General features: G+C 43.1%; 4 protein-coding genes across 6 annotated transcripts; 3 read left to right on the forward strand and 1 right to left on the reverse strand.

Moving 5' to 3' along the window:
* The first annotated feature begins 308 nt into the window (after nucleotides 1-308).
* LOC115734951 (cytochrome P450 CYP736A12-like) lies at nucleotides 309-2,164 on the forward strand. The gene is made up of 2 exons (XM_030665981.2): nucleotides 309-998; nucleotides 1,295-2,164. Exons 1-2 carry the CDS (start codon nucleotides 324-326, stop codon nucleotides 2,117-2,119), a joined length of 1,500 nt encoding a protein of 499 aa, XP_030521841.1. The 5' UTR covers nucleotides 309-323; the 3' UTR covers nucleotides 2,120-2,164.
* Nucleotides 2,165-2,695: 531 nt separating this feature from the next.
* LOC115734985 (cytochrome P450 CYP736A12-like) lies at nucleotides 2,696-6,185 on the forward strand. Its single transcript, XM_030666027.2, has 2 exons — nucleotides 2,696-3,475; nucleotides 5,246-6,185. Exons 1-2 carry the CDS (start codon nucleotides 2,765-2,767, stop codon nucleotides 6,065-6,067), a joined length of 1,533 nt encoding a protein of 510 aa, XP_030521887.2. The 5' UTR covers nucleotides 2,696-2,764; the 3' UTR covers nucleotides 6,068-6,185.
* A 1,978-nt stretch (nucleotides 6,186-8,163) lies between these two features.
* LOC115734620 (aspartyl protease APCB1) lies at nucleotides 8,164-14,041 on the forward strand. 2 transcript variants are annotated; one of them, XM_048282673.1, is made up of 10 exons: nucleotides 8,171-8,320; nucleotides 8,353-8,946; nucleotides 10,571-10,688; nucleotides 11,192-11,421; nucleotides 11,509-11,748; nucleotides 12,243-12,396; nucleotides 12,492-12,577; nucleotides 13,304-13,418; nucleotides 13,521-13,593; nucleotides 13,715-14,041. In XM_048282673.1, the coding sequence occupies exons 2-10, from the start codon at nucleotides 8,372-8,374 to the stop codon at nucleotides 13,825-13,827; spliced, it is 1,704 nt and encodes a 567-aa protein (XP_048138630.1). In that variant the 5' UTR covers nucleotides 8,171-8,320; nucleotides 8,353-8,371; the 3' UTR covers nucleotides 13,828-14,041. The 2 variants fall into 2 exon arrangements, with proteins under 2 accessions (XP_048138629.1, XP_048138630.1); XM_048282672.1 differs by having other exon boundaries at nucleotides 8,164-8,320; nucleotides 13,304-13,593.
* Nucleotides 14,042-14,981: 940 nt separating this feature from the next.
* LOC115734621 (serine/threonine-protein phosphatase 2A 65 kDa regulatory subunit A beta isoform-like) lies at nucleotides 14,982-22,939 on the reverse strand. Of its 2 annotated transcripts, none has more exons than XM_030665472.2 (13): nucleotides 22,660-22,939; nucleotides 21,788-22,205; nucleotides 21,138-21,384; nucleotides 20,259-20,371; nucleotides 19,431-19,510; nucleotides 18,748-18,889; nucleotides 18,579-18,659; nucleotides 17,591-17,695; nucleotides 16,359-16,541; nucleotides 16,122-16,214; nucleotides 15,774-15,913; nucleotides 15,597-15,663; nucleotides 14,982-15,335 (listed from the first exon to the last, which is right to left on the reverse strand). In XM_030665472.2, exons 2-13 carry the CDS (start codon nucleotides 22,178-22,180, stop codon nucleotides 15,216-15,218), a joined length of 1,764 nt encoding a protein of 587 aa, XP_030521332.1. In that variant the 5' UTR covers nucleotides 22,181-22,205; nucleotides 22,660-22,939; the 3' UTR covers nucleotides 14,982-15,215. The 2 variants fall into 2 exon arrangements, with proteins under 2 accessions (XP_030521332.1, XP_048138344.1); XM_048282387.1 differs by having other exon boundaries at nucleotides 21,788-22,208.
* Between the last annotated feature and the right edge of the window lie 31 nt (nucleotides 22,940-22,970).

Genomic DNA, 22,970 nt, shown 5'->3' on the forward strand with positions numbered 1-22,970 from the left:
TGTCATTATTCACCTGTTTCCCCTAAGACAGTCCGTCAACAAAATACCTTTCACTAGAATATTATTTAAAGAGAATGTTGTCACGCCGCCTGATTACTTTTCTTCTCAACGAGGATGGCTAAATTCATCCGCACCGTTTATTACGCGGGTCTCTCAACACGATTCACGTAACGAACGATGGAGACGGAACTGTGCGCTCCCGTTGATTTTGCCACCTATCGACCGAATTGGTGATTGTTTGCCCACCCATCTCCGCGCTTATCCTCAACCTCTCCAAAAAGCCTCAGATTATTTTCTCGACAGACACCCCCTTCAGCCTGCCAATGGAGACATCCCCACTCGCCATTTTCTCGACCGCTCTTCTATTAACTCTCTACTTCTTATTCCGCCGCCGGAGAGCCCCCAAGCTTCCGCCGGGTCCGCCGCCGCTTCCCGTCATCGGGAACCTCCACCAGCTGGGCAACCTCCCCCACCGCGGCCTCCGCGGCCTCGCCAAGTCGTACGGCCCCATCATGTTCCTCCGCCTCGGCAACAAGCCCACGGTGGTGGTCTCGTCGCCGGAGGCGGCCGAGCTGGTCCTCAGGACCCACGACAACATCTTCTCGAGCCGCCCGAGCGTGGACGCCCTCCGCCACCTCTCGTACGGCAACAAGGGGATGGCGTTCGCGGAGAGCGGCGCGTACTGGCGGGGCGTGAGGAGGCTGTGCATGCAGCAGCTGCTGAGCCCCGCGAAGGTGGAGTCCTTCGCGCCGATGAGGAAGGAGGAGCTGGGGAAGGTGGTGGGGAGGGTGAGGGCGGCAGTCTCGGCGAGTGAGGCGGCGGTGGACGTGAGCACGGAGGTGGGGCAGCTGATGGGGGACATGGCGTGCAGGATGGTATTAGGGTGTAGCACAAGGGATAAGTTCAACTTGAAGCCTGCGATTCACGAGGCTCTCAACTTGGCCGGGGCTTTCAATTTGGCGGACTACGTGCCTTTTCTTGGAGCTCTCGATCTTCAGGTATTAATTATTTTTAATTATTTTGGATTTATTTATTTATTTATTTAATATTAAGGTAACTTCAAGATTTGTGGTATTAATTATTAGTTTATTTTTTATCTCTCAAGATTTGAGCTCTAGAGAGGCATAAAAGCAAAGATCATGAATCTAGCTAGCTTGATCTTCCTTTTTTTTGGGGGGGAGGGGAGGGGCGGCGGTCAAACTTAGCTTGATCTTTTATAAACAGGAAAATTTGGCAACTTCTATTACATTAATTCTCGGAAATCGAAGAAATAATTATGGTCCTGCCTTAGTAGGGAATAACTCGGCGCGCAAAAGCAGCGAGCCGGGCTCTGGACGAAGTGTTGGAGGACATCATCAGAGAACACGAGGAAGACACGACCGGTAAATACAAGGGCGACTTCATAGGCACGTTGTTGTCCATGGTAGGCCGTTCCTTAAACAGCTCGCAAGACGAGCCGGTTCACATTCTGGGCCGGACCAACATCAAGGCCATAGCCCTCGACATGATCGCCGCGTCGTACGAGTCCTCGTCCTCTGCGATCGAGTGGGCCCTGGCCGAGCTGATCCGCAGCCCGCGCGCGATGAAACGCCTCCAACAAGAGTTGGAAGCGGTGGTCGGGTTGGGCCGGACCGTCGACGAGTCGGATCTGCCGAAGCTGAATTATTTGGACATGGTGGTGAAAGAGAGCTTCAGGCTGTATCCGCCGGGCCCGCTCCTGATCCCGCGCAAGTCCACGGAGGATGTCGAGATCGGCGGGTATAATATCCCAAAGGGGACTCGGGTCATCGTGAACGCATGGGCCCTTGGGAGAGACACCAACGCTTGGGGCGAGGATGTGGAGGAGTTCTTCCCGGAGAGGTTCGCGAACGGCAGCGTGGACGTCAAGGGGCAAGACTTCCAGCTCATACCATTCGGGTCGGGTCGGAGAGGCTGCCCGGGGATGAACATGGGCCTCGTCAACGTTCGTCTTGCTTTGGCCCAATTAGTGCACTGCTTCGACTGGGAGTTGCCGGAGGGGAGGTCGCCGGACGAGCTGGACATGAGCGAGGACTTCGGGCTGTCGATGCCGAGAGCGAAGCACTTGATCCTCAGGCCGAGTTATCGCCTTCTTGTTTGAAATTTCGCAGCATTTCTTATATGTTACCGGCAGTTCATGTTTGAGATTTCACAACAATAAATTTGTAAAAGAAGAAATCGATATAAGTAAAGCGTGCATGAAGGTTAATTTTATAACCTTTCTTTCTTTCTTTCTTTCTTTTTACTTGTTTTTCCTAAAATTAAGAAGGTGGATGGAAAGAGGATACTAGCCACCGCAAGACGTTAACGCTTCATTTGAAATTAAGGGAAAAATAAAATAAAATAGTAAATGATCAAAATGTTCGTGACTAAATTAACTCAGGTTCTTTTTTGAAACTAACATAATCACTCGAGGCCCTTATTTGAAATAATGTACACTTCGGGCTCTTTGACATAATCAAGGTACTCCAAGTCTTTATTTAAGAAAATGAGGGCACTTGAGGTTTTTTTTTAAAATTTTTTTAAATATTTTTCAAATCGTTTATTTTTTGTAAAAAATAAATGGAATCTAACATAAGAAAAAAATACTAATAAAGGCCCATCATTGTTAAGCCCGTGATCAACAATGATATTCGTTGACTAAGTACCTGTCTCTTCTGAGTGGACCTTATTTGCGACCTGTTGAGAAATCTCCCTTCATCTCCAACTTCTCCACATACCCTCCCAGCTAGCTTGAAGCACACCCATGGAATCTCTGGACATGGCTATTCTCTTAACCACTCTCGTCACTCTCTACTACTTCCTCCTCCTCCTCCTCCTCCTCCTCCTCCGCCGTAAATCCAAGAAACTGCCGCCGGGCCCGACCGCTCTGCCCATCATCGGGAACCTCCACCAGCTGCGCGACCTCCCGCACCGCCGCCTCCACCGCCTCGCCAAAACCTACGGCCCCATCATGCTCCTCAGCCTCGGCAGCAAGCCGATGGTCGTGGTCTCCTCTCCGGAGGCCGCCGAGCTGGTCCTCAAGACCCACGACGACATCTTCTTGGGCCGCCCGAAGGGGCGGGTTACGCACCACCTGTCGTACGGCAGCAGGGGCATCGCGTTCACCGAGGGCGGTGCGTACTGGCCGAGCGCGAGGAAGCTGTGCGCGTTGCGGCTGCTGAGCCCGGCCAAGGTGGAGTCGTACGCGCCGGCGAGGAGGGAGGAGCTCGGGAGGCTGGTGGAGAGGGTGAGGGTGAGGGCGGCGGCAGCGGCAGCGGCCCGTGAGGCGATGGACTTGAGCGCGGAGGTCGGGGAGCTCATGGGGAACTTGTCGTGTAGGTTGATATTGGGGTGTCGCAGCAACGCCGGCGAGGATGAGTTCGACTTGAAGCCGTTGATTCACGAGGTTTTGAGATTGGCTGGTGCTTTCAACTTGGCGGATTACGTGCCTCTTCTTGGACCGTTCGATCTTCAGGTACCCTGAAATCCTTCTGAGTGCTCGCCAATCATCATACATCAAGGCTCAAATCGTCTCCTAATTTGAAATATCTTTAAACGGATGAAAGTTTCATTGGAGATGGTTTGCGCAAGAATATGTCGTGTTGTGCAGACGAGGCATATGAGACATTAGGCTGTTCCAGGCAGGGGGTGTCAATGGGCCGGATCGGGCCGAGTCTCGTCCCGGCCAAAGCCGGCTCGAAACTGAATAGTGCCAAGCTCGACCAAGCCCAAACCCTCTTTGGGGCCGGGTCGGGTAGGGTCGAATTTTTTTTCTTTTCTTTTTTTCTTTTTTTGAATCAAAATCACTTGATATATCCGGCCCAATCCTAATAGTACCAAGCTGGCCCGAAAGGCCCGAAAATTAGGGTGAATTTTCAGGCCGTGCCAAGTTAGGTCGAGCCGGGTCGTGCCCGCACGAGCTTTTTTGACACCCCTAGTTCTAGGTAGGGATCATCGGTTCCAAAGTGGGTTATTCCACCCTAAAATCGAAAATCGCCCTTCCGTTAGAGATCGATTTTACAAAATGAGAATCTCAAATCACTCATTCGTTCCATGGATCCACCGAGAACAGAACCATTAGTCCGGTTTGATTTCCTGGTCGATCCATAGTACCGATCCTGTCGAGTACCGAGCACCAACATACTTGTTGATTTTTTCGAGAAATTCATAGAAAAATCACCTTTATTTTGAAGTGAGAAATAAAAATTCCGAGCACGACCTGTATTTTTGAAGTGAGAATTAATGAGGCGCAAACATTTTCCTCTACATTGAAAAACATTGGCTATCAATGCAATTTATCGGACAAGTAAAGAAAAGTGTGAGACTGCATCTAATCCCGTAAGTGATTACCTCCAAAATTGAGAAATAGCTAGAATTGAAAAAATATATATATAAATATTATATAAATAGGTTCGGTTCGATTGGTCCGGGTGGGTGGTTCTCACCTAAACTAGGAACCGGACCAGGAAACGGGCCGGTACTTGGTGGGAACCACCCAAAACGAGCCGATTGGGTACGGTTCGGTCCATTCATGTGGATCTCAATTTTTTGCTCACCCTTAGTTCCAGCTTCCAAAAAATACCCAAATCGAACAAAACTGATATTTTCGGATCGAGTTCCTTCCAATTCGTGTAATATGTGGAAAAAAAAAAAACGGCTGCATGAACAACTTCTATTTGGATCTGGTTCGGCCACCCGAACCCGAATTGAAACACTTTAAACCATAAATTATCTTCCTCCCAAGAACGCACTTCAAGAAAGTATCATTCGCCATTGTCTTTTGCATCCCGATCAGAACCGAATTGAACCAGACCGACCCAAATCGTGGTTTCGGTTTTGGTACTATAAGGTTCGAGTTGCGAACACAAATGTATCAAATATGTTCGGTTTTATTTGGATATCATGGAAATCTCAACTGACCCAACCGTTGACATCCCTGACTCGTATACACTGTAATGCTATACAAAATTTTTTCAGAAAATACCGACATGTGGGAGCCCACCTAGATTAGAGCTTTTACTTATGAATATTGCTTCTCTAGCAGCATATCTTTTGAATTAATGAAAATACTGAAAGATTTTCTTTGCGGGCTGCTTCTTGCATATTTTGTGCTTGCGGTTTGCTAGTAACAGCTCGTTCTATCCGTTCCCTCTTCGTCAAAGTTGAACTTCTTAGGGCATATAGAACTAGAGGTGGAACCGTTGTGCTAGAATTCCATTGACTCCCGACCAATTTCGTTGACTAGGGATTGGCTCGGCGTGCAGAAGTAATTCATCGGGCCATCGACAAGGTCTTGGAGGGCATCATCAAAGAACACGAGCAAGACACGACCGGCAAGTACAAGGGCGACTTTCTGGACACGATCCTCTCCGTAATGGACCAGCCCATGACCGATTCGCAAGACAAACCCGGCATGTTGGACCGGACCAACGTCAAGGCCATAGTCCTCGACCTGATCTCCGGTTCGTACGAATCTTCATCAACCGTCATCGACTGGGCATTCTCGGAGCTAATGAGGAGTCCACACACAAGGAAAAGACTTCAGCAAGAGCTCCGAACCGTTGTCGGGATGAACCGGATGGTTGAGGAGTCCGACCTGCCGAAGTTGAGTTATCTGGACATGGTGATCAAAGAAACCTTCAGGCTGTATCCGCCCGGTCCGCTCTTGATCCCGCATGAGTCCACCGAGGACATTGAGATCAATGGGTACTACATCCCGAAGAGGACTGGGGTCATCGCGAACGCTTGGGCTCTCGGGAGAGATGTCGACGCTTGGGGCAACGACGCCGGGGAGTTCAAGCCGGAGAGGTTTTCGAACAGCAGTGTGGATGTCAAAGGCCGGGACTTCCAGCTAATACCTTTCGGGTTGGGCCGAAGAGGCTGCCCTGGGATGAACCTGGCAGTGGTCAATACTCGGCTCTTTTTGGCCCAAATGCTGCACTGCTTTGATTGGGAGTTGCCGGAGGGGATGTCGCTGAGCAACTTGGACATGACCGAGGAGGTCGGGCTGTCGCTCTCGAAAGCGAAGCACTTGTTCCTCGTGCCGAGTTATCGCCTGGTTGTTTGAACTTTGAATTTCTTCAGAGTCATTTGTAAATCTGCGATAGTAACACATAAGACTTTGTTCAGTAACAAGGTTAAGTTCCCATCACTCCACTTAGAAATTACTACATTTACATCCTTAAACTCGAAGCATTCCTAAAGTCACCTTGAATGTCTAGAGAAATCAGCGTCTGATCCGCAAATTTGAATTGGGATGGCTTCAAATCTAACACAAAACGCATTTTCAAGTCTCTCCGAGGGAATAGAGCATCATTTTGAAATTTTTAAAGACAAGGACTTCAGCGTGAACTTTTCGGAAAGCTCGGGCCATAGTGTGATTTCAAGAAGTTCGCGTGCACATCACTGACCAGTATGGTCTGTAATCCGCATACTTCCTCTCCTTCTACTTGCTGTACAAACGTTAAACCAGCAATGTACAGTTTTCAGTCAAATCAATTTGTGACGTCTCATACCGCCACAAACGATGGGAAGGCTTTCCAAATCCTCTCTCGTTCTTTTTTAATTAATCTTTCCTTAATCAAAGTAATCGATACGTGCGTAAGCTTTAAAAATTAGAAAAATCAAGCAAGGTGGTCATACGGACACAAGTGCATGTCAAAAACATCAAACACCAAACGGCGGGCATGCATAATCAAAGGGTATAGCCATTCATGATTTCATTAACCGGATATCACACATCTCAAACAATGGCTTTTTATTTATATCTTTCAATCAGTTCTTTGCAATAGTTCAAATGACTATGGAAGGATTTACAAAGGAAGGCAATCTATTCCAGATTTCCAGCATCATCATCTATAGCCTCCGACTATCTTGCTCATCCGAAAAATGGTTAATCAACGGGAGTAAGCCGAAGCTCCTTCGCAAGTAAGATCTTTAGGCCAAACGACTAAACTAACTATATCATCACGGAATTGAGGATCGTTCAAGACAACCAAACATATCCCATATCAACGGTAGATATCAAAATCCTACCAAAGCAAACACGATCCTCATAGACAATAGATCTCGGAATCATATCCAAAGCATCTATATCCTAAACATCATTTGCCAGAATCCAACACTCGCATATGTAATCATAGAAAGCATAATAATAAGGATAGAGATCTACTTGTCTCGATTAAGTGAGAAATCAAACGGACGATTAGACGAACGAATGGAAGGAGCGGGACGTCGAAAGGCCAAAGGCGATTGGCCAAGGGCTTGAACGACTAGGGCGGCGCACGAACGATGCGGTCAATGCGTGACACGGCGATGGGCGATTGGCGCGGGATCACGGCGATGGCGGTCGAACGGCCGCACGAACGGACGGCCAAGGGGCGGTCGGCGGTTCTAGAGAAGCAGAGTAACGATAGAGGTTTCCGACAATAATTGCTGAATGAACCGACGTCGGTTTCTATTTATAATAGCTCAGTCATCTTAGTCTAGTCGGCTTGTCGGCGGCTTGTAATAGAGTCAACTTACAACGAGTCGGCGGCTTGCGGTCGCGCCAAAACGCGATAAGTGTCAAGTAGTTTGTGACGTGTCGTGCTTGATTACTTTGTCGTGCTTACATTGGTTGAATTTCAAATTTTGTGCCAAATTATTCTAAATTGTCAAGCACTAACATGCTCATATTTTAAACAGGTAAAAGTTCATATCATCACACAATTCATCTCTTGAAAACCATTAGAAAAAATGTTTTAAAGCGTGAAATATGAAAATTAATTACTTTTCCAAATAAACGTGATAAAAAAAATATGCAAAGGAATAATAAATAAAAGGGCGCGCATTGGACTTTTGGCGGGCGCTTGAGCACCAGACATTTATAGTCCAAAAGGGACGGATCGCCAACTTGTTATCTTCTATCGGGGAGCATTACTCAAATGAACTACACGCACATGAGTTCAGCCAATTTCTACTGTTAGATCATGTGGATCCCTCATGGGGCCCACACAAATCGACGGCCCTTTATATATTTGGGCCACAATCCAGAAGCTTTCTTCTGTCGGGGAGGTTAGAGGTTGCATCTCGTATGTGCAAGCGCGTAGGGCCCACACATCGCTTGGGCGCCCAACTCCGTTGGAAAGCTCCAAGCCTTTTCCTCTCTCTCTCTACTCTCTACTTTCAAATTTTCCACGGAAACTTCATCCATTTGACTTGGGAGGACACTGTCCATCTGAATCCAAAGCGAAAATCTGTGCTCCAATGGATGAAAAATGACTGCCAAGAAAGTCCGCGTCGTCTTCTGCTCCTTCTCTTTAGATCCTTGAAACCCCCACCCCCACTCCCCCAGGCTCTCTCTCTCTCTCTCTCTCTCTCTCTCCCGAACATGGAATCCGATCACTCCCCTCGTCTCAAGGGCGTCGTCATAATCACTCTCCCCCCACCGGACAACCCTTCGCTGGGCAAAACCATCACGGCCTTCACTCTCCCCGACGACCCTCCAACCTCGCTGGTCCAAGAACCCGATCGGACACCGACCCACCAGCGATATCCCCCCGCTCCGCTGCCGCCGCGAAACCCCGAGCTCCGATTCTCTCTCAAGAGCCTCTTTCTCCGTAGCCCGAGAGCGGTCTTTGGGTTTCTGGGTGTCCTCCTTTTCGCGTTCTTGCTCTTCGCTTCTCCGTACGCGAGGACCCTCCAAGAGCTGCGCGACACCAGCGAGGACAGAGAGAGGGAGTCGTTTGTTTTCCCTCTTTTCCCTAAGTTTGGTGTGGGTTTTTTGTCGAGAGATGACGTGGAGCTCAAGTTAGGGAGCTTCGTGGGTTTTGATGAGGAGAGAATCATGGCTTCGATCGATGGTGGCGTGAGGAAAGACCAGAGGATGCCTAATGCCGTCGGTTCTGAGGATGTAGCTCATTCATCTGCTATTTTGCCCGTCAGGGGCAATGTGTATCCAGATGGGTATGTCTTGAATTTCCATTTCTTAGTGTTGTATCTTCTTAGTTCTTACATATTACGTGGGGATGTTTTTCGTTGAATCCTTCTTCCTATGTGTGCTGGTTGGGAGGTTAAGCATTTTCTGCTGAATGATGGAAGTATAAGGTTTCTTCTTTTGAGTTGTTGGTGGCAAATTCTGACTATAGGAGTTGTGATGGGGCAAGTGAAAAGTTACTGCTTTTTAGTACTTTCTTCGTAAATGAAGAGGGAAGGGAACGTTTTACTCTTCTAATGTATGTCAGGCTCGACATATTGGAGGCGCTTCAAAACTTTGCGCTGCATTTAGCTTATATACATAGTGAAGTTTCTGGTGTAGATCATGCGGCATGAAACATGCAACTGTCCAATTGCTATGTAGCCTTGCTACATGGGGTGCAAGGTAGGTAGTCCAAGGATTTCTAGAAGCAAAAATCCAAGTCTGGAAATGTTTTTCGAGAATAAGATTACAAATTGATCTAGTAAAGCTGTACTGAAGTAACTGTTTTGAAAGAATGGACCTATATCCCTGCTCCGGCAACACTGTAACATTGTTTTAGTTGTTCTTTTTGTTGGACTGGATACAGTTTTCTTTGGGTTTGTGCTCTAAGCTACTGAGCAGTAAATGTCTTCATGAAGTGAATTACGGCAGAGCCGAAACCTGAATTCAAGCTTCTATTTTGATGTATCTGAGAAGCTTATGTCCTTTTAACTTGTCCATAATGCGAGTCATGAAGCATATAGACTCATGCCTGCGCAAGAAAAACTTCTGTCATGTCATAAGATGATTTTATCTCTTCCTTGTATCAAAGCAAGAATTTCTACTAATAACTTCCCTTTTAGCTTGGTGTTACCTCTGTTTCAGTTTGGTAGGATTAGTGCTGTAAGTATATTCCTCTGCTTGATAGTTCTGGGTTTTCGCTTAGATGTGGTCTTATAGAAGTATAAAACCTATCTCTGAGGAAAATGTGATACATTAACTGGTTCCGGGAAGTGTCATTGACAATTCTTTTCAACAAAAAGCAAGCAACTAAAGATCACCAATCGCATGTTTTTTTATATCTTGCTTGCCGTGATATGTTCAGTAGAAGATTTACAAGTTGTAATATTTTTCTCGGATATATGGTTGGCAAGCAAGTACATATGTGCTTTGCTGTACTCAGTAGCATTAGCTTTGAATTTTGCTTCTACTACTAAAGGTGTCCATTGATCGCATGATACTGTTATTCCCAAGGATTTATTTCTTAGTAGATGAATCTCTAATGCTTAAATTGATTTTGTAAGAGTAATTACTTAGCAGATAATTGTCTCAGTAATTTGTTTTTTTCGGGCATGTTTGGAGCACTAATTTCTCAAGCATTCTGCATGATTCATTGCATTTGCAATTTGAAGAAGCCACGTTGGTTTATCCAGATATTGTCAAAACATTCTTTCTGTTTTGTGATGGATGATCTGGCAACATATGTTTTCCATTGATCTCTTGACTCGTTTGTTTCTCAAATCCTCCTTACTTATCAAGCTGTGAGTTCAGAAGCCTCAAAATAGTGAGCTTGCCTTTGTCTTTAAAGTGGATACAGAAAGTAGTATATTGAAATAACTGGTTGTTGAGCAGATTGTACTTTACTTACATCCTGGTTGGGACTCCTCCAAAACGGTATTATCTTGATATGGACACTGGGAGTGATTTATCGTGGATCCAATGTGATGCTCCGTGTAGAAGCTGTGGCAAGGTATTGCTAAGTTAGTGTTACTGTTACTAGTTTGCCGAACTATTAATAAAGTGCATTATATATTTAATTCTTGTTGAAAACATTCAATAGAGGTGAACTTTAAAAAAGTGCGTGTCTGCTTGTGCTTAGGAAAAAGTAAAATTTACTTTATCTTTCAAAATTAGTAATTGGAGACAAATATATCTTAAGCTTTCAGAAAACATCAAAAAATATGCAAATTGACATGTCAATATACGTGTGTTTTGGAAGATTTTAGATGTTTTACGTTAATAAGATTCAAATTTGGAGAGCCTCGGGAGAAAAAAACAAAATATGCTTTAAAAAGCCTAATCAAACAAACTAACTAAATGGGGTTTGTCAGAGGTCTTAGCCCCACCTGAGATCTAAGAAGGATTGTGGAAAAAAAGCAACTTGCAAATCCATCCTCCACTTTTTAGTAAAAGGAGAGATCAATATTCTGTCAGATTTATTCATTTCTCCTTAATAATGAAAACACCCTTTAGGGTGCCAACGCTCTCTACAAGCCAAAGAGAGGCAAAATAGTACTGCCAAAGGACTCGTTGTGCAAGGAAGTTCAAAGGAGCGAGGGGACTGAATATTGTGAGACATGCCAACAGTGTGATTATGAGATCGAGTATGCAGATCATAGTTCCTCCATGGGCGTCCTTGCAAGAGATGAATTCCATCTAAGGACTAAAAATGGGTCGTTGGCCAAAGTAAATGTGGCTTTCGGGTATGCCTCTCGTGTTGTTGAATGCAAATTGCTTGTCTGTATGATTTTTGCAAGATGAAATGATAATATGTTCGTGTTTCATGTTAGGTGTGCATATGATCAGCGAGGCCAGCTGCTAAATACCCTTACAAAGACGGACGGAATATTTGGTTTAAGCAGATCTAGAGTCAGCTTGCCTTCTCAGTTGGCAAGCCTTGGAGTGATTAACAATGTTGTAGGTCATTGTCTCTCCTCAGATGCCACTGGAGGGGGTTATATGTTCTTGGGTGATGGCTTTCTACCCAATGGGGGTATGTCATGGATCCCCATGATGAACATTCCTTTCAAGTGAGTATGGGCCTCTAGGGTACTCTTTATATTGCCACTTTACTTTTCTGATTGATTTGGATTTGTTAATTTGTATACTTTTCGTACTTCCCGCCACAATTTAAAATCTTATGTCAAATCTTAGAAGAGAACTATGAACGATTATAATTGTGTCTACAGGTTAATATAAGACAATTTTTGAAGGTTTCATGCGATTTATGGTAAAAATTAAAAATAAAAAATTCAAAGGGCATGCATGGTAAGATTTTAAATAAGTTGAAATTAAGAAGTAAATCACTTGAAAGGACCCTTCTTGAAAAAGCCATATTTTGTTGGGGTAAGCGCATGTGTTTTACCTCCAAGGATCTTGGTTTTGTGTTGTTAATCCCCATTTCTTGTTTCTCATTCTCTCTGTCTGTGTTTAGATGTTTCAATTTCATTGTTCTTCTTTCAAATGAGTCCGTTTTGTGTTACTTTGCTTTGGCATCAATTCATGGTCCGCTGTCTCTTTACAGCAACTTATATCACACGGAGATTCTCAAAGTGAAATATGGGAGCAGTTCACTCAATTTAGGTGGTCTGAACAGTGGATTAGGGCGAATAGTTTTTGACAGTGGCAGTTCTTATACATACTTTTCCAAACAGGCGTACTCCAAGTTGGTTGATTCTGTAAGTCCTGTTGTCAGTATAGCCACTCTGGCAATTAATCATTTCATCTCGAAACTCGCAGTAACTTTAGTTTGTCTATGGAACCTCTGATGCAGCTTAGAAGTCTGGCAAGCATGGGACTCATCCAAGATGAGTCGGATGATACACTGCCCATATGCTGGCGAGCTGAATTTCCTATCAGGTAGAAGTGAAGTGATAAAGATATTCTCCTCTCCTTCGACAGTGTAAATTTATGGCTTGCTATTGGAACGTTTTTCAGGCTTTTAAAGATGTTATCATCTTATAGCTGTATTAAGAATCTTATCCAAGAAAAGAAAATTATTTCAAGCCAGTGTTTTATACCCCATTACATAAAGCTTTAATTGACAAGCTAAGGTCGAATTACTTCTTGCTATGAGCTCTGTCATGTTTCAGACTCTCAAGTCTTTCGAACTATGAATGAGTGGCATAGGAAGTAATCAGCAACACACAAAGTACTAGTGGGAGTAAAAGAAAATGGTTAATGGAGAGGCTTACACATCTTCAACTTTAGAAGCTGTTTTTACCCAAACAAATATTCATAGGTACTCCTAGACCCAATAACAGATTGCAAGAATAATATCTATTGACTCAGTCCTGTGGAAGTAAATGGGAGGGTATAAGCTTTGTTTGAAGTAGGTGGTTAGATCAGAGCACATGGGTAATGGGGATAATTGGTTCTCACAGCCTATAACAAATAGTGGTAGCAACTAGCAACACATTGACTTTGATGTAGGCCCTCAGGTCCCTCATGTCGAGAGAGCGAGCTTTTCTCTTGGTTTTCAACAATCTCTCTCTTGCATCTTTGGAAATTTCTTCATTGAATGTAATGTCATTGTAACCTCAGAGTTTGTAAGCTAACACTGCATCGGTGTCTGAAAATCTCCAGATCGGTGACTGATGTGAAGCACTTCTTCAAGACCTTGACCCTTCAATTTGGGAGCAAATGGTGGATACTATCCACGAAATTTCATATCCCTCCTCAAGGCTATTTGATCCTCAGTGTAAGGGGCAATTTCTGTAGAACAAAAAAAACCCTCTTTTCTTTTCTCTGTGTCCATAGAAGCTTACTTTTCCCTGCAATTTCTGGGCTCCTTACTTGGCAGAATAAAGGAAATGTGTGCTTGGGCATTCTTGATGGAAGCAGGGTGCTTGATGGATCCACAAGCATACTCGGAGGTATCGCCCTTTTTCTTTTCAGAGTCCAACATAACAGCATGCGCATTCTTTAACAAACTACTATGAATAAAAGCTGATTTTACGGTCCTCTTAAGATCCATCTACTTTTTGGTGTCTACAGATATATCGTTACGCGGCAAGCTGGTGGTATATGACAATGTGAACCGGAGAATTGGGTGGACTCAATCTGACTGTGTCAAAGCAGTAAGATATCAGAGCCACCCCTTTATATGAAGATCAAATTCTCATTTGAGACTTGTATCCTCCTCCTGTATATGTATTTGCGAGGCTTTGTTCCTCCCCACCCACATGTGCGGCGGCGATCGGGTTTTTTATTTGCGTAATCCTATATTTAAAACGGTGAGTGAAAAAATAGTCAAAATTAGTTAGCTTGTACATATACTTTAATGGTATAAGTGGGACCTCAAGCCTCTGTGCATTCTATACATATAGTACTACTATCATCTTTTGGCCGCTGAAGCAATGTGGAACTCAAATTCCTTCAGCTCTGAAGCGAAACATGGAATTCTAATGTAGAATTGGCTGGTGTGGTCCAGGAAGACAGCATGTCTAGGCTCGACCCAAGATAAAATAACTAGGGTGATGGAGAACTTGGGCCTCGGACGGGCCTCACTAATCCAGGTCGTTGCGATGCTGGTGCCGTAAGCCCATGTCCCAATAGTGGGCCTAGACGTGGTGGGCTGGCCAATTTGCTTTACAAGGCCCACTTGTGAATTGTTGACCCGAAGCCATTTTAAGGCCCAACCCGGAGTCCAAATCGTTGAAATTTGGGCTCTGTCCGATGGCTGGTCAGGGCCCTTAGGCCCGCCCATAAGATAATTCATCTGTCATTTTTGGGGCAGGTTGGGCTTTGTAACTGCTATGGAGCCATGCGTTGGTCAGAATGGGCTCCAAAAGGCCCAAAACCTGTTAATTAGGGCCTATGGAAATTCACTGTGGGCTTCCTGGCCATACCGAGGCCCAAGAGCTATCGAACTGGCTATTGTGGACTCAGGTTGGGCTACAGGCCCATCTTCTGAAATACCCAAACTGGTGGAATTGGGCCTGGGGGCCCATCGAAATTCGCAAAGGGACTCCTGACAATGACTGCAGGCCCAAGAGGTCTCCCTTGGGCCTTCAGAACCATGCGTTGGCCAGAATGGCCATGAAAGGCCCAAAATATCTTGGAGGCCCACAGAAATTCACAGTGGGCATCCTGGACAAACTGGCCGAGCTCCCCAAGCCGGATTAAAATTTGTCGCCAAAGTGATCGCGGGTTCTGTCTTTTTTTTCGTGTTAGATAACCAATATCTAATTTTTTTTTTGTGTAATTGTGTATCCGGACAATTCTTAAACCTATCTATATTTCAAAATGCCTATTAACCTCATCCAAGAATTGTTGACAGCTAAGTAGATTTTATAAGAAATGAGACTATAAACGGCAATCACCGTCTCATGACTGAATCGAGTCAGCCTATCAGCTAATTTTGAACTCTAAATTTGAGATATCAGAAGGGAAAATCCCTTGGATACATCATCAAGTTGCTCAGTATGAGCTTCCACTTGAGGCCGAGCAAAATTAGGAAATAAACAAGGGCCACGCCGAAAGAACAATAAAAATTCTAGCACATCACCATGACCTGATCACTTGACTGAAGGGCTTGACTGCTGAAGAACCTAACATCAACATCTGGGTCCTCGTTCAGGTCGACCAGACACGGACGAATACTCTTCTCTACAACCTGCAGTTCATTTTTCAAGAGCGCCTATTTCAACAAAACTTGAACTAAATAATGCCCACAAATCTTCAGCAGAAATTAAAAGCGAGGAACAATCCCATCCTCATTGCAACTACTTGCGGGCAAATTAATCTCAAGGAACCATGATTCCAAAACAAAAAATTGAAATTCTTTATTGTAACTCTATACGATACAAAATGTGAGAAAATTTATCTCTTTACGAAACGAATATGCTTCACAGAGACAAGCATGGATACTACTTACAGAATGATTGACCAGAGGGATAACAGACTGCAACACCTTTGCCGCATTGAACCTGATATTGGGTACCCTGCCACATACGAGTACTCTCAGCCCATTTCTCCAAGCAACTCAAACAATCATATAAACAATGGAAGGCATATGTTTTGTAAAGAAGTAAGAAATCAGGAGCGGTTTTACCTATCTTTTGAGGAACTAACAACCACTGGCAAAAGTTTTGAACAAGTGATATCGGATCCCATCACAGGTGCAAGCAGAGATATCACATGAAGAACTGTCATCCGATATAGATAGTGCGGGTTGTTTATCATGTCCAAAACCTATCCATAAATGAAAAGCTGTTTAAAGGTATACTTATTATCCTCATAAAAGGAAATTGCAGCAAAGAGCAACCTAAAACAAGAACGCTACGTTGTTTCGCATGGTAATAAGACCATCCAGGCAGAAAAAGTCAATTTCAGAACGTGACACGACTCTCCTGAATATCTTATTTATCCACTACTTAATAGTTTAAACAGCTGGAGATACCTGTGGAACTATATGTTCCATTGCCCATTCTGGTCCAAATTCTTCTGCAAGGCGTCTCACATTATTGGCAGCTGCATCCCGGATACTATAAACCTACAGCTATCTCAAGACTTGTTAAAATGGATATTTTAGATGCTCCACACAGCACCACATAAATACAAATATGACTGACACAGTAAAGAGATTCACAAGCATTACCCCATGCACAACACATTGCAAATTATAGCAAGGAATCACCTTATCTTTCAGCCACTGCATGCACAGAGCACCAAGCTTATCATCAAAAAATCTAACACCCAACTGACTAGACAACAGCGGTATGTACTCAATGATGGCAAGCCTAACCCTCCAGTGCCTATCCTCTGCAAGTTCAACAATAGCAGGTAACAGGGACTGGGAGAGCAGATCAATTCCAATCACCTGCAATTTAGCTTTTCCCAGTTACTAAATAAATAGTAAAAGTCACATAGAGAAAAGGACAGGTAAAACATTTACTGGGTATATGCCGTGACTGGTCATGCAAATTTTTGCTGGGAGACGATAATTAGTTCTCTACGCTACTAAGTGGTAAAAGATTGTGTCTTGAATATGTAAAGATGTACCCTAGATATGTGAGAGATTATACTCCCTTTAGTCATTTACATATTTTAAAGATAGAAACTTCCTATAACTGGTAATGCTTAGCAAGTGTCCTTACAATACCCTTAACAAGACTCAAATTTACCTAAGCAACCAAAATGCTTGAACAACTAGGGATCACACATATCATTTATAATAGTTGTATGACCAATCACTAATCATGGTCATCAACATGAGCCTAATACAGGGCAGCACAGTTCTCATTCACCATTACAAGCACTTCATAAGCTCTGTGGTTCCAATAGTGTTTAGTTCCACAAACACCACAAATAAATGATGAAAAATCCAAGATATGGAGCTCATGCATGGTTGACATGCCAAATGGACCACCCATCTAGATATAAGAAGTCTAGGCCAAGGATGAAGACATATCAGAACTGTCCCTGCAGTCTTGCCTTACAAGTTCAACTTTACCTAACATGTTCAAATTATCTAGCTACTAAATTGTAAAAGAATAAAAAGACCTTCCACATGACAAATATATTACCTGTTTGGTATGACTTATTTTAAGTACTTTTTGCGTTTTTCAAATCTTGCAACCCCAAACATTTTGACTTTTATTTTAACACAAAAATCTAAAATCATTCAAAACATACAAATAATGGCTTGTAGATCCGCATAGAATTTTGCAAAACTTCATATCGTGTTTTTTAATTTTTTTTTTGTTTTAAAAGTGGAATTTTGCTTAATAAAAGAAAATCCAAACGGGGTCTTTTGTCGAAGATAGAATTACATATTTGGCACTTTTTCATTAATATTCATACTCCAAGTCCACTCATTTGAAATATGAAGGTCCCAGACAAATGTAATCAATGAAGGATTCCACAAACCTGGGTAACTTGATCAAGTTTGCTAATGATATTCAGTCGAACATCAGGAAATTCATCTTTCAGAAGAGACAAGAATATCGGGAGTAGCTGTTCAATCGTGGCATCCTGCAAGGAAAAACGTGTCACAGGTTTGACCCTTTAATACTAAGAAGACTTGAATGTAATATGAAAAGGTAAAACATTATAGGCACAGAATCATAATTAAAAACATACTCACAGCGAGAAAGACCATCCCCCAACACCCCCCCCAAAAAAAAAAAAACACCCCACTCCCACCAAAAAAATAAATAAATAAAACAAAATAAAATCTCTTCTGAATCCAGCCACTAGGAAGATTGTTACAGTGAATAATGTAATACACTCCCCCCTTCCAAAAGAGGGGGGTTCGGACCAAGTAAATATTGTTGACATGAGATATGGTCAAGAGAATTGCCGTTAGACATGCACGAAGCAAAAAGGGCTTAGTACACCAACATGGTATCTGCAGTAAAACCTTTATAAGCAAGCCTGACAGTCTAGTTTGCTTGAGTTTTTGCAAGTGACTCATCATAATTTACGAAACCAACCTGAATCCTAAGATCTTGAAAATTTCACACCAAAATCAGGTTTGAAATTAGGTCTTTTTGTAGATCACATGCCTTTTATCGGCCCAAGACACAATTCCAGGAAAACATTAAACATAGTAAAAGAAGTAACTGATTTTGGTTTGAGCTTTCAGGAAACTCATAAAAGTAGCCCGAGCTTCTTTTTTCCCCTCATATGCTCATTATTGCATGTGGGCTTCAAGCAATATGATGCATCTAAAAAAAAAAAGGATATGAAAACAATGGAATCATGAAGGAAAAGCTCATAAGAGGATCAGAAAAATTAAAAACTGCAGGACAAATTCACACCGAATGGAAAAAGAAACTACCTTCATAGAGTACCATCACTCCTGGAGCTGAACTAAAAATATATGGCAAGAAAAATATATGAGAGAGATTACAACCTTCCCTAAAATTGGTGCCATTCCCATTATAACAGAGGCCAAAGCAGACCTGACATGCTGTGATGAATCTGACGACAATTCCTGCAAAAGAAAAGGACATGTTTATTGGTTTGGATAGATAACAGCCAAACAGTGAGCTTTACTCCCGAAAAGAAACGCACCGACACACCTTCACACAAGGAAGAATCCGCTGAATTGCAAGTTCAGGATTCAAAATCCTGCAAAAACTGGTCACTTTTCCTGCAGCAGCTATACGCACTTCAGCCTCATTGTCACGAAGCAGGCGAACATATGCAGGAACCAAGTCCGACCTGCGCAAAAGCAATATTCCAGCAATCAGTACAAAGATTTCATCAGCAACTTCAATTATGTCAGAGACAGAATTGTCACGATTATTATGGTTACAGACAGTGTATAAAAACTAAATGCATTGTGAGATTTTTTGAGACCACTACCAACTGTTTCTAAAAGCTTAGTGAGATTTTGTGGGACTATTGCCAGCTTAGTTTTTAAAACAGTTGGCAGCGGTCCCACAAAATCTCAAATGGCATCAGAGCAAGAGACCCCGAGTTCAAATCTTTCTAGGCTTCTATTTCCCTCCCCAATGAAATATTTCCATGCTTAATACAAGGTAAAAAGACCAGACTAAGCCCGAGGAGGAGTATTAAAGCAATTAAAAATTAAAATTACGCCTTCATCTAACAGCTTAAGCTTTTAGAACAATTGGCGGTGGTCTCGCAAAATCTCACACGCGTCAAGTTCACTATTATAAGTTCTCACAACTTAGGTAGCTCGCTATGAAGCAGAAGATATAAATTGCAAAAAAAAAGCTCAGCAACAGAAAATGATTACCTAGTTGGTTCAGGACCAATAGCTTCACATAGCTCATACAATTCATGGGAAACCATGCAACGAACGCGCCAAGACTTATCCTATTAAAAGAAAAAGGTATAGATCATGAGAACTTATTATGACCATAAATAACTTCCACAATTGTCAGTATAAAAAGAACAAGTGTCGTCTGAATGTGCAAGTACATATTGTAAATGACAAGCGCCAATCATCAAGTGTCATTAAATTAAGTTTCACAGAATGCAGCTTCCAAAAGCACACCAAAAAAGACAACAAATTTTAGCAACACATTCGGCTTGTCTGCCTCTTCTTGAATAATTTTAAAGGTGTATCCATACTCTGTGTAAGAAGAGAAAGAAGAAACGATCAAAGTTAGTGGAGCCCTAGGTGGACTCATCGGATTGTACAAGTAGAAGCTGTCCTAGAAATTTTCAAACAACTTGCTTCTCTTAGTCTGCTTTCATGATCTTTAGAATTCTTTTGCTGTCCAAAATAGAATATGTAAAGCATCTGAGAGCCTGAGACTGCAAATTTTCATAAAAGGTGTAACCATGAAGAGGTAATTTGAACAGCTTTGTGCTTGCTAAAATTAGCTATTGCTAGCATGGCAATACCTATTCCAATGGATTGACGTCTCTTCTAAAAGAGTTGTGTAAGACAAGAAGTACATTTGTCTGCTCTCAAAAAGAAGCAGAAATACATGTACATGTATGAAGCCATACACTTGCCATGACTAGACATATCATTAAATAAAAGTACAATAAGAGATGAACATTACGTGGAGAACTGACCAGAATTACATTAAGACATTAAACAAAAAAGGTGTACCTGGGAGATGTTCACCATGACAGGTAGGATATGTGCCACCGAGTCTTGTGGTCCCAACAATTTCCCAAGAGCTGCACACCCTTCAACAGCCAATATGCGCACAGACTCCTGACCTGAACCAATTCACAACAATGAACTCCAATTAGTGCATTTTTTTAGGGAACAAAGGACAAAAAAAGAAAAAATAGCCCTTACCAAAAAAAAAAAAAAAAAAAATAGAGAAATTCGCTCCTGCAATGTGAAAGAATATAGCATTTGGAGCACAGTCTGCACCACCAAAGCTAACTAAAAATTTAAAATCGAACCAGGTTGTCCATTTCTATCTGCTATGTACATGATTAACATGTGCTTTTGCAAATTACAACCCACACATATGTCCAATATATGATGCAGATTGGGACAGCCTTATTGAAGCAAAACCAGTTAAAAATGAAACCCAAAGATCTGTACAGGCAAGAACCTTGAAAAAATCACTTGTTAAAGTTGTTATTGTACCTTGCAGCAGAAGAAAATTCACTAAACAGATGATAAGATGCGCTAACATTAACTATAGGGGATTTGTTACTAAGACATTGTATATGCAAGACCTATCAAACGCCAAAAGAGTGATTGACATAGTTAACTACATTTAAATTCAAAATGGATTCTAGCATACCAGTTGAGAGTACAACCATGTCAAAGAATCCTGATCATGAATATGGAATTTTATTTAATTAGGCATATACACCAGCATTTGTCCGGCAGGCTACAGATGCAAATTCTACTTGTGGTCATGCATGTGTTCTCAATAGGATTAGATCATAGATAAAAGATATCCGAAATATGAACTTTGCAAAAAGGTATTTGTTGATGACGGCACATGTGTGAGAATTTGCATACCATCTTGCATTAGATCCTTGAATATACACATAATGTCAGTCCTCAGACGCATAGCTTCAACAGTAGGAGCAAATTTCCTAAGGTTTGTTGCAGCAGATCTTCTGACCATCGGCATGTCATCTCGACATAACTGACGGTATATTGCCCGCAGTTCTGTCTTCAACGCCTCAAGGGCACTAGGGTAAGCAACATGAAACAAGCCACAAGCCGAAACACGAGCTGTGAACCATTCACCAGCAGCCAGCCTCTAGAAGTGAGAATCATAAAGAAAGCCAGGTATCTTTCAATCATCGTGGCTTGAGACAATAATATGATGAAGAAAAAAGAAACGATGTCAAAATAGAGTCGATCAGTTAACACTGGATACTTTAACGCATTTCGCTTGTTCGCCTTAGAAGTTTGGAATTCTTCCTTTTTGCATGCGCGTGTTTACATCTGAACCTACGGAACTAATCTATGAAGAAGGCATAAAAAGGGATGAGGCACAGGTTTTCAAGTATTCACCAGGCAAGATGTTTTCTCCAAAAAGCAGAACAGTAGATGAATGCCATAGCTTCATCTGGTTCTGTCTTTTCTAGCTTCCAGCTTACAAGAACTGAAGTACAGTTAGACCCACACCAGCGTCTCTACTCTAAGAGAAAACAAAGTACCTTCATCATGGGAATGAAGTAGTCAACCACATCCTGCTCCCTCATCTGATCCCCAATCCTACACAAAGATGCAACTGCCTTGTCCCTCACGCAGGTTTCCTCAACAGTACAAAGTGCTTCGAGCGGCGTCAGCAACACATTAGCATGCTCGACACCTCCGACATATGGGACGAAAACTCCCAGTTCTTCTGCCATTGCCAGAAGCACTTCATCATCGTCGTCATTGTTCTCGGTGAGAAATGGGATCAACTCCTTCCGCGTCCTCTCTTCACCGAGCGCATGAGCAATGGTAGAGAGCCGACGGATAGAGTTCAGACGAAGTTGGATATCCTCATTCTTTAGCTCATCTATCAGCACCGCAATAGGGTATAACGGCTCCTCAATCACGGCCATGAACAACTCTCAGGTATCTTTATAGCTGCTAGCAAAATAACAAGTTGTTGAAGAATCTGCCCACTAGTTAACAACGAACCACCTCCACTACACACAAAATGTGATTAAACTAAGACCGCGAAATCTTCCACGCTTACACAGCGGCATAGACATGCCCCTGTGCTCTATAGCCCCCAAAAAAAAACAAGTAAAACGAACTCAATCAACCTCCACCAAGCGGTTCTCTGTAATTGGATCTGTCCACCCCTAGCCAAAGAGGGCACAATTGCGTTCCAATTCCAAAACCCAAAGAGACAGGCGGTATGAGGTTCCGATTCCAGGATTATATCAAGAACAACACATGCGAAACACGAAGGCATATATTGGAGTGAGGACTAGATCGCGAAGCGAACGCCAACGTTCAGCCATGGCTAGGTCTAAGGAAATGGAAACACAATCGGTGGGAAGATGAACGCGGGAGGAGCATCAAGAGACCATACCTCTCAGGCTGCGACGACGGAAGAGAATCACCGATCGGCGACGAGAGAAATTCACAGATCTTCCGGACCGAGAGAGAGATGACGACTCGCTGTTGTGTGTGTTTCTGACGTGGAGTTCGAATTCCCCTACGACGACAGCTCCGAAATCATTCCCGCCCGCACGGCGGTACCCGTTTTTGGCTCCATCCGACCCGGACTCTCGCTCTTGTGTTGCTTTTCGGATCCGATCATTCACTCGATTGGTTGCTTGAGAAAAGTTCAATCAAGTTTTCTCCATAAGCAGTACCTAAAATTACTATCTGTCACTCAAT

This window comes from Rhodamnia argentea, chromosome 7 (genome assembly GCF_020921035.1).
Source record: "Rhodamnia argentea isolate NSW1041297 chromosome 7, ASM2092103v1, whole genome shotgun sequence".
Taxonomy (NCBI): Eukaryota; Viridiplantae; Streptophyta; class Magnoliopsida; order Myrtales; family Myrtaceae; genus Rhodamnia; species Rhodamnia argentea.